Consider the following 11,112-nt stretch of genomic DNA (forward strand, 5'->3'; position numbering starts at 1 on the left):
CCCCAATGACCCGTGCCGCCCCCACACCAACACCATTTGCATAATCGGAATTGTCTTGGACAAGATTCAAAATCCAATGATTATGAATTATTAGGAGTACATGACTACTTACAAATGTTCAACGACCGGCGTCAACACCATAAATCACATCCTCAAGAAAAAAATTTATGAGTTTATATTACTTCTCTGTCACCAAAGAATATGCACTTTGGATTCAGCACAGTATAAAATTAGGAAAGTAAGAGTAGGGATGTCAATCGGGCCGGCCCATCGGGTTTTTGGCCGGCCCTACTCGGGTTGCGGGTCAATCGGGTGCGGGCTAATCGGGTTATGAATTCTTTCGGGTTATAAAAGTTCAACCCTAACCCTAAAAGCTCGGGTTTCGGGCTAGCCCAGCGGTTTAATTGGGTTGCTACCGACAAGATTAACATGCGATCAATCCAATAAATAATGATGAAAATTAGTTATATTCATAAAATGTAAAATATTTAATTATGATAAATTTGAGATATATGGTCAAACTCAATCATAAACATGATCAAATACTAATATTTGAGATATTTCGTGAAATTTTAATGCATGGTTTAGAAAAAAAAATTTTAAGTGAATTTGAAGTTTTTAATTTATTTATCAATTATTATATTAATAAAAATTTAATATATAATTTGTATATTTAATATAAAATTGAAAGTTATTTTTTTTTAGTTATCTATATTATAAAATTAATCAATAAAGTGTCGAATTAGGAGTAAAAAATAGAATAATAGAAATTTTATTGGGTTTTCGGGTCTAGCCCTAACGGGTCGCGGGTTAATCGGGTGCGGGCTAATCGGGTTTTAATTTTATCGGCCTAGAAATTTCCAACCCTAACCCTATAAATTTGGCGGGCTATTCGGGTCAGCCCACAGGTTGCGGGCTACATTGACATCCCTAAGTAAGAGCATCCACAGCGGCGAGCACACGCTCGTCTGTCCGTCCGTGCCAGCGGCGCGGCACCACTGGCACGGCGCTGCTCGATGCATCGAGCACGTCCGTGCCAGCGAGCAGCGTACGTGGCAGCTTCCTATTAGCCAACGGCATAGCCGTTGGCAATTTAAATTTTTTAAAAAAAATTGAATTTTAATTAAAAAATCCGATTAAAAATAAAAAATATATTTTCCCACTTCCCAAAAAATTATATCCATTTTCTACCCACTTTTAATTTATTTTTCAATTTTTCCCCAAAAATACACATTTTCATCTATAAATACCCTCACTTCCACACCAAGAAATTCACACCAAACTACACAATTCCCATCTACATTTTCTCATTTCCATTCTCAATTCTCAATCATTCTTTCACTCTTACAACAACACAATGTCCGGCTCCGGCGATCACTCATCCGGCTCCCACGGTTGGAACCCCGATTGGTTCGGTTCACAACCGTTTCCTAATCCGGAAATGGAATATTCGGCCCCTCCTCAAACCCAAGGTTCGCAAGTTCCGGGTGGCTACGGGCCTTATCCGACCGACGGCCAAGATGCCCTCGAAGGGCAATACGAGTGGACACCCTAGCCATCCGTGCCTAGAGCGGGAGGGAGCGGCCCCTCTCAAACTTCTCCTCTTCCTACTCGCGGTGTCCGCACCCCGTACACTCCGGGGGAGATGGAGTAGTTGTTCAAAGCGTTCTTGTCAATCTCCGAAGATCCGGAGGTTGGCACGAACCAATCCGGTGACCATTATTGGTGGTGCATCTGTCGCCGGTACAATCAAAACCGGCCGGCTGGAACAATCGAGCGCAACGAGAGTATGGTGTGCAATGCCATATACAGAGCCAACGAAGAAATCCAAAAGTTCCAGTGGTATTACCACCAGGAAGAGCGGTCGGCGGGGAGCTTGACATCATCAGTTCCGCCTTGGCGACCTACCAATCCATGAACTACAAGCCGTTCAAGTACCTTAATGGAAGGCCTCGAGAGGGGCGCGAATTCAGACCAAGTTATATTGAAAATAATTGAACCGATTGGATCAGTTAGCAAATGTCGTTGCCACTTGATCGATTCAAACTCGCTCTCGCTCGTTTCCTACCAATGTAATTTGTAAACTCCCAATTTTGCACGAATTTAACAGTAAAGCGGCAAGTTCAGGGTCGGTCCCACAGAGAAGTTGGTGTGTCGAGAGTGTGTGTAGTGAACAGGGGGTTGGTTGCTGCTACGCTTTAACTTGGGAGTTTTTAACTACTGTTTTTACTCTATGCAGAATTAAACTTGCTAACTTGATCAAGGTAAATTTAACTACTGGGTCAAGTGAATTGCAGGTGAAAACGTAACAGTAAACGCGAGAATGAAAACGTAATAACTTTGATTAAACTAAACTGAGAGCTATACAACGTGAAATCGAAACTAAGCTAATACTTCTGAAAATAAGAAAGCAAGTAAAACCGAGAAGAATCTCGGCTGGTAATTTAGGAATACGCCGACAGATAACAAGTATTCTGCAGCGCTTCTTTAATTCCTCTTCCTAACTACGCATTACTTTATCTAAGCTAAGCTATTCTAGAGAACTGGACTAAGCTAGAGAACTAAACTAAGCTAAACTAGACGTAAAGTAAAGGATCCCCCCTTTTCTTGTGATGACACACCATCTATTTATAAGCTCGATTCGGCCTTCAGCTGGATAACGATCTTGACAGGGAATATTCACTCATGCTGAGAATGAGCGACTCATTGATTGCTACGTGCCCTTCTTCTAGAATGACGACGCTTTTGAGTAACAGATTCATAACTCAGCTCCGTCCTTGCTTCTCATAAGCTAGCACGTGTCCTCTTCTATAACGTCGTCCTTGATAACAGAATGGTGCGCCACATCCAGCTCATTTCCTCACTTGTTCTTCTTCTAGAAGCCAGCGGTCCCCGCCTAACTGCTTGATCACTCCCCCTTGATCAACTCCCCCGATTCTTGGCCTTTTATCGCCTTTTGTACTTGTTTGATCAGTTCGGCCTTGCTGCCTTGGTCGAGCGGCATTCCTGCACATTTAACATCTGTTTTGCGCGATAAACCGATCAAGCAGCGTACATTTTACCCTTAAACTGATGCATGAAATGAGCCTTATCACTCAACATTTGGCAGGAGACGCGATCGCATCCGAAGTATAGGGGAGGCGTAACATCCTCCTCTAGCTCCTCCTCCAAACGGTCGAGGTCGGTATCCCTATCCGATGCCGGCTCCGAAGATGTGGCTAGCCAACTTGCCGGAGCTAACTTGGGTAGCCCCGACGCCGGCCGCAAGGAAAGAAGAAGGCGGCGGTCTACCGCCGTCGTGCCGCGACTCCATCCGCCCCTGCTCCCACTCCCTATGTGCCACCTCAACCCCCCACCAACTCGTTGTGGGGGATTTTTGCCCAACTCAATTTGGCCGATAGGTCAAATATGGCCCCCGAGCAACTTCGATTGCATGTGGCGATGATACGGGGTCTCCAAAAAACATTGGGGGTAGAGGCGGATGAATAGTCATCCACGAGGGTAATTTTTATTTTTTATGTGTTTAATTATGTAATTTTAAATTTTTAGGATTTTAATTATGTAATTTTTAATTTTTATTATTTTAATTATGTAATTTTATTTTTTAGTATTTTAAGTATTTTAATTATGTAATTTTTAATTTTTTTTTGTAATTTGTAATATTATTTCGGGTATTTTTAATGCATTTTAATTTTGTGGAAATGTTTTTATTTAAATTGAATAATAGAATGGTGGGACCCTTGAGCTTGTCCTTGCAGAAGAGCACGGATGTGAGTGTTGTGCTCTTGCCTAAGAGCAGGGAGTAAAAGTGGGAGCGGGCCCACATCCGTGCTCATTGGCAAGAGCACGAATGTGGATGCTCTAAGAGACAGATAGAGATAAAAAGTAATTAAAGTATTGTTAGTGGAGAATGTGTCTCACCTTATTAGAGTGAAAAGAATTTTTAAAATTGGAAAGTGCATATTCTTGTGGGATGGAGTAAAAAGGAAAGAGTGCATATTCTTGTGGGATGTGGGGAGTATGTAATTTTAACTTGTAAGTTAGGAACTTCGTTTACCTAATTTAGGGAATTTAGTTGTCATATAAGATTTAAATTTATAAAAATTGAATACGGCTATGATATGATAACTGCTCTTACTGCAGAAATTAGAGCTAAATTGTGACATAAATAACAGCTAAAAATGGAATTTTAGCTTATGAAAAAAAAATGTTGTTAAAGCTCTCACATAAAGTTGATAAAATTCAAACCTTGACTCTATACAAAATCTAGGGACAAAATCTAAGCCATTAGATCTAGTTTTTTATGAGATGTGCTGCTCTATAAATTTTTCAGTGTTCATTACAAGCTCATTTTACTTCATTGTATAGGTTTATTACTTAATTGTACAGAATATAGATATTATCTACAAATATCTTGATTCTTGATTTTTATAAAATAAATCTAGATATTTAAGAATGAGAGTTGTGATCAATGTCGAACCCTTCTTAAAGACCGAACTAGAGACCAAATTTGGGCCACTCATTTTTCTTAATCTTGTGGTGATGATTAATTTACAATTAATTTAATATTTTATTAAATAAAAACATTTTTTATTTTTTTTAAATTTTTTTAATTTTTTAAAAATTTTTAATTTTTTTTTAAATTTGTTTTAACTTTTTATTATGAAGTACTAAACTAATGGAATGAAGTAATAAACTAAGGAGATGAAGTAATAGCATGACTGAATGAAGTAATAAGACGTTTAACACAGTTAACATTGTATTTCAATAAAATGTCACATTTACTTCATTACTACCGTTCATTTAGTTCATTATGTTGTGTTATTTTTCGCATTCATTACATACTAAATTTACTTCAACTGAGAGACAATTATGTCATAACACATTATGAAGTAGTAAACTAATGGAATGGAGTAATAAACTAATGGAATGGAGTAATAAACTAATGGAATGAAGTAATAGCATGACTGAATGAGGTAATAAGTTCACTACTACTGTTTGACGTTTAACACAGTTAACATTGTATTTCAATAAAATGTCACATTCACTTCATTACTAACGTTCATTTAGTTCATTATGTTGTGTTATTTTCGCATTCATTACATACCGAATTTACTTCAACTGAGAGACAATTATGTCATAACACATTATAAAGTAATAAACTGATGGAATGAAGTAATAGCATGACTGAATGAAGTAATAAGTTCATTACAACCGCTTAACGTTTAACACTAAAATTTGTTGTATCATTAATGTATTTCAATAACATGTCAAAATTACTTCATACCATACGTTTATTTAGTGAATATAGTTCATTATTTACTCCAGCAAGTTTTTATTGAATAAAAAAAATTAAAAAAAAAAACATTTTTATTAATAAAATATTAAATTAATCATGCCCACAACATTAAGAAAAATGAGTGGCCCAAATTTGGTCTCTAGTTCGGTATTTGAGAGTGAATTTGTGAATAATGAGACTCAGAAGGTATAATACCTCCTCAAATACCCTTTTTGGAGTATGAAATTTTATAAAAAATGAGTTAAATATGGTAGTTATTTCTCTTTACCTCTCAATTTACCTCTCCATTGGAGATGCTCTAAATGAAGAAATAATAGCATACTACTCCATTTACCTTGAGTCACTCGTCAGGGTACTATTTTTTCTCTTTGGGGAGTTTTATTTCATGGGTTTTTTCCCCAAGGGGTTTTAACGAGGCCCGCCCTCTCTGGGGTTGTTCTTGTTGGGGCCTTGCCCGCCCGCCCTCTCTGGGGTTGAGTCACTTGAACTGAGGTTGTTCTTGTTGGGGCCTTGCCCCTTGTTTTTTTGTTTCTTGGTTTCCACCATGTTTCTTCTTTCTTAACGACTTGTGGCTTTTCACTTGTACTTTCCTCGGGTATGCCCGAGTGTCTGATGTAAACCAGAGTTTCAGTTTTTAATTTATTTATTCATAAAAAAAATAGAATAGTGATTTAACGAATTGTTTGGTTCTTGATTCAATTACTTTGATGGGTGAAGTCCAATATATAAGTTTTAAGGGGCTTGATTTAGAATTGGAGGTAGTTGGAGGATGCAAAGTGAAGATAAAAAGAACATCACTGCCTTCGATCAACACGGCATATATTTATGTATGGATTGACATTGAAGAAAACCTCAGCTCATTGGACTCTAGGAGAAAACCCTAGTTATTTTGCCCCAAATCATTGTTCCTATTGATCTGTGTGCCCGAATTGGTCAATTTTCAGTTTCTGTTCAGATTGTCTAAGTTTCAGACTCGGAAATCAAGATGGATGAAGAGTACGATGTGATAGTGCTTGGAACCGGTCTCAAGGAATGCATCCTCAGCGGTCTTCTCTCTGTCGATGGCCTTAAGGTTTCCTCTTGCGTTAAATTTCAATATAATGCTCCTTTTGATGACTGAAATGCTTGATCTTCAGCGATTGGCTGTTTTATTTTTTTAATTTTGTGTTGATGGGATTCGTTCTACTGAATTGGATCATATTGCTCTATGAGCTCGCAGATTGGATTTGAGTCTTCCCGTTATTACGAGCTCTAAATTTGACGATTTTTGAAAACTGATCTGCGATTCTATTTCACTCGAATTCCTAGCAAATCAAGGGTGTATACGATGTCGTTGAATTTGAATAGAAAACTTTCAGCGTAATGTTTATATGATATCAGTGAGCTTTCGTTTTTCTCTAAGACCCTCCTCTCTTGCTTCACTGAAGAATGACATGTCTATAAATTCAAGTAGCTTTCTTTCCGTGCATATGTTTCTGTATATCTAATGAAATGTAGCTCAAACCAGTCTTTTAACATACAACAATTGTATTTCAATCGTGTAATGAGCTTGGTGTTTTGTGGTCTTTGCTAATAGGTTCTGCACATGGATCGCAATGACTACTATGGTGGGGAGTCAACTTCACTTAATCTTATTCAGGTGCTCTTCTCCTTCACTTTGAAATAGATTCCTGCTCCCCTGCCCACAATCTTACTTTTTCAATTTTCTTGACCATTCAGCTTTGGAAGAGGTTTAGGGGAAGTGACAAGCCTCCAGCTCACTTGGGTGCTAGCAGAGATTATAATGTTGATATGATCCCTAAGGTTTGTATTGTATACACTGCTGTATGTCATTTGAATCCATTAGTGATGCTTGTTTTTCTAATGCTACTACTTTCATTTACTTCAGTATATTATGGCAAACGGTACTCTTGTTCGCGCCCTTATCCACACCGACGTAACTAAGTATTTGTCCTTCAAAGCTGTTGATGGAAGCTTTGTGTACAACAAAGGAAAGGTAACATGCTGCTTTGAGTTTCTTCCTCACCTTCAGATATGTTTGCATTTGTTTCTATTTACTTTTTTTTTTGTGTTCCAGATTCATGTGGATACATTATGCAGTAATACTAATTGAATTATTTGGTAACTTTAATGCAATAGATTCATAAGGTGCCTGCAACTGATATGGAGGCCTTGAAATCTCCTCTCATGGGCATCTTTGAAAAGAGGCGTGCAAGGAAATTTTTCATTTATGTCCAAGATTACAAAGAAAACGATCCTAAAACACACGAAGGCATGGATTTGACAAGAGTAACCACTAAAGAACTCATTGCGTATGCCCTCTAGAACTTTTGCTTTATCAGTCAGAAGGCTTATACTTCAGAATTATCACTTGTTGTTTCTATGCCTTATTTAATGAGTTATGATTTTTTTCTCAAGGTTTATCAGGACTGTGTTAATATTCTTTTTCACTGTTGTCACGGACTTACGTGCTGTATATTGTCTTGTTTTTTAGGAATAAGCAGCTCATTCTGTCCTTTTTAGCTACTTGCATGAAAACCTTTTCATAGTTTGATAAATGCAAACTCTCATTGGATATTGCTTGCATCATACGGTGCATTTCATTTACTTGTAAGTATTTAAGCATCTAATTTATCAAAATCCATGCAGAAAGTATGGTCTTGATGACAACACCGTTGATTTCATTGGTCATGCACTAGCGCTCCATAGAGATGACAATTACTTAACTGAACCAGCATTGGACACTGTAAAAAGAATGAAGGTAATTCTTGTCTTCCGGAAGCAAGTGTTAGGTTCTTTTTTGTTTGCGTGTTTTTGAAAGATACCAATACATGACCTGGCACTAATCTTTCCTTTTGAATGATAGCTTTATGCAGAGTCTCTAGCACGTTTTGCTGGAGGGTCACCATACATATATCCTCTGTACGGCCTTGGAGAGCTTCCCCAGGTCTATTTTAAACCTCCCTGCTGCTCCTGAATCCTTATTTTGGTTTTCTTTTCTTTTCCATCTTCATGCTCACAATGCATTTCAAAATCCCTCTCTTCCAATTCCATAATGTAAATATATATACACTGGTCAGTATTTAAGTTTCATTTCTTTTACTTATGACCAGGCATTTGCTCGTCTAAGTGCTGTATATGGTGGAACCTACATGTTGAACAAGCCCGAGTGCAAGGTATCTATTCACACCTTTTCCAGAAGACTACTTTCTTGAACTGAAACTTTTGCTGAAAGTCTGAAATATATTGACCTTTTCACCCCCATAAACTAGGCTCAAAATATGTTAAATAATTTGTTTAGTTGGATATTATTTTGCACTTCAGACTGATAAGACATGCTGAATGTTGTACTCCTAAAGTGAACAGGAATCATATAGTTATTGCATGCGTAAATCATAAACATTGACCTTTGTGAGTTGGACAATAACCCACATTGACAGTCTTTTCCCTTATATTTCAAGTTATGTTCCTATGTTGCAACTTGCTGTATGTACTGTGAACTTCCATTTTTCCTTATGATTTTTTCTATTTTAAAGTGAATTTGGCCATGGTTCTGTTTTTGGCTGTAAAATATGTGTATTGTGTGCATTGACATTATTAATATTTTTTTAATTCCAGGTCGAGTTTGATGAGGAAGGCAAGGTGTGTGGTGTTACATCCGAAGGGGAAACAGCCAAGTGCAAAAAAGTTGTATGTGACCCCTCCTACCTGTCAAACAAGGTAATTTCTTTATATTTTCGACACCCCATGTTTTGTTTATAACCTTTTTTATCACTTTATTTTAATGTGTATACCTATTTGATATTTAAAATCTTTTTGGAAGTCGTATCGTACTTCAACAAGCAGAGTGTATGACATTTGTGCTGATTAATTGCTAAACAATGAAGTTTTCCCTGTGACTCATCATTTACTAAGCTCTTTGTTTTACTTGTCTCTTCTTCTACCACTTGATATCTTGATTAGAAATAACATGTTTGCTGTTATAGGTTAGGAAGGTTGGCAAAGTTGCTAGAGCTATTGCTATCATGAGCCACCCTATTCCAAACACCAATGATTCCAATTCAGCACAAGTTATCCTACCCCAGAAGCAGTTGGGTCGCAAATCAGACATGTAAGCCATTACCCTGACGTTGCAACATGTATATCATTTATACTGTCATGATTGATGGTATGAGAGATACAGAAGATAAAGATGTATCCTTTATTTGTCTTGTAATTGGTCCTTTTATTACACACAAGTTATGGTTAAATTGAAATTTGGATGCTGCAGTGTTGTAAAATTTGTCTACATGGGGCATAAGCTAAAATGGTATAGGCACTAAGTAGATGACTTTAGTGCATAAACAGTACTATGATTTAGACACAATAACCAACTGATTTTAGAAGTATGATTTTATCTTTCATGTGAGCTGTTTTCAAGTGAGTGTTTCCCGGCCAGCATTATCCTGCCATAAGAACCGTGATGTTGTTTAACAGCCGATGATTTTTGGTTTTCTAGGTATCTGTTCTGCTGCTCCTATTCTCACAATGTTGCCCCAAAAGGGAAGTACATTGCTTTTGTCTCGACTGAAGCAGAAACTGATAACCCCCATAGTGAACTCAAACCTGGTATTGATCTTCTAGGACCTGTGGATGAGATATTCTTTGAGACTTATGACCGATTTGAACCAGTCAACGAGCCTTCTCTAGACAACTGCTTCATATCAACAGTAAGTTTCTAGACAATTTTTTAAAAAAAAATCAGTAGTTGATAAGTTATCGGTTCCTTTCTATGTACTCACATAACCTTGCATGACAGAGTTATGATCCTACCACTCATTTTGAGTCTACCGTCGATGATGTGCTGAATATGTATACCCTGATTACAGGAAAGGTAAGAATTGAATCTCCCAACCTACGCCTTTCTTTCTTAGGACTTAAATCTGATTACAGGAAAGGTAAGAATTGAATCTCCCAACCTAGGCCTTTCTTTCTTAGGACTTAAATCTTATGTAAATAACGAATCAGATGTGCTTTATCATCTAAAAATGACCATTTGCTCTTTTTTTTTTCAGGTTCTGGATCTTAATGTTGACTTAAGTGCTGCAAGTGCTGCTGAAGAATGAGAATATGCTGCTGCTTGTTCTATGCTTTTATCCAAGTAATGTCATATGGATAGAAGAAATCAGCTTATAAAATCAGAGAAATTATGTCTGCTTGAATTGTTTCATATGTTGTTGTTGGTTGTGGGAAATCATGAGTTTGGTCTTACTTGCTCTGAGCCTAGACTTTCCTTTGCGATCGGCCAATGGTCGGTGTACGTTATCATCTGTCTTGTTAACTTATCCAAGCGCCCCTTCTTGCATCAAAACAAACTCTTTTCTTGTATTTGTGATTTTGCTTTCTTTATTCCTCATCATGATTTTTTTTTCACATCTATGCTATTTTTGCATTGATAAAACTATCCGGCCCACTCATTTTTTCACATCTATGCTATTTTTGCATTGATACTAAATTTTGAGACTAGGAAGACATCCAATGCAAAAATATAGTTCAGATTTTATAATAAACACTGCCATTGTGAAAGCATGTTTTTTATCGTGGAAAATGCAAATGCCCCTTTGGGATCATATTTGTTGCTATATAATTACAATGCGACGGTAGGTAAAAACACTTTATACGTATTTACTAAATCGTGGTTTTAAGGTCGAGTGTCATTTTAGTTTTCTATTTGTAAATAAGTGTCTAATAGAATTAAATTAAATTAAATTAAATTAACCAACAACCACAACGATTATTTTTTCACTTATATATTTACTTCTTTTTTCGTCTGT

General features: G+C 37.1%; 1 protein-coding gene across 1 annotated transcript; it reads left to right on the plus strand.

Annotated features, from left to right (window-relative positions):
* The first annotated feature begins 6,109 nt into the window (after positions 1-6,109).
* Positions 6,110-10,666, plus strand: LOC121806415 (guanosine nucleotide diphosphate dissociation inhibitor 1-like). The gene is made up of 13 exons (XM_042206438.1): positions 6,110-6,371; positions 6,876-6,938; positions 7,019-7,102; positions 7,188-7,295; positions 7,439-7,611; positions 7,949-8,060; positions 8,166-8,246; positions 8,413-8,475; positions 8,918-9,019; positions 9,286-9,410; positions 9,798-10,008; positions 10,098-10,172; positions 10,354-10,666. Exons 1-13 carry the CDS (start codon positions 6,285-6,287, stop codon positions 10,402-10,404), a joined length of 1,335 nt encoding a protein of 444 aa, XP_042062372.1. The 5' UTR covers positions 6,110-6,284; the 3' UTR covers positions 10,405-10,666.
* The last annotated feature ends 446 nt before the right edge of the window (positions 10,667-11,112 follow it).

The sequence above is a fragment of the Salvia splendens genome, chromosome 6 (assembly GCF_004379255.2).
Source record: "Salvia splendens isolate huo1 chromosome 6, SspV2, whole genome shotgun sequence".
NCBI classification, from domain to species: Eukaryota; Viridiplantae; Streptophyta; class Magnoliopsida; order Lamiales; family Lamiaceae; genus Salvia; species Salvia splendens.

What these genes read in the sequence shown, in the direction of transcription:
- LOC121806415 (XM_042206438.1), top strand. Translation starts at nt 6,285, where the DNA reads ATGGATGAAGAGTACGATGTGATAGTGCTTGGAACCGGTCTCAAGGAA. An exon ending in TTGGGTCGCAAATCAGACAT is followed by an intron (nt 9,411 to 9,797) that starts GTAAGCCATTAC and finishes TTGGTTTTCTAG; the next exon opens with GTATCTGTTCTGCTGCTCCT. An exon ending in ATACCCTGATTACAGGAAAG is followed by an intron (nt 10,173 to 10,353) that starts GTAAGAATTGAA and finishes TTTTTTTTTCAG; the next exon opens with GTTCTGGATCTTAATGTTGA.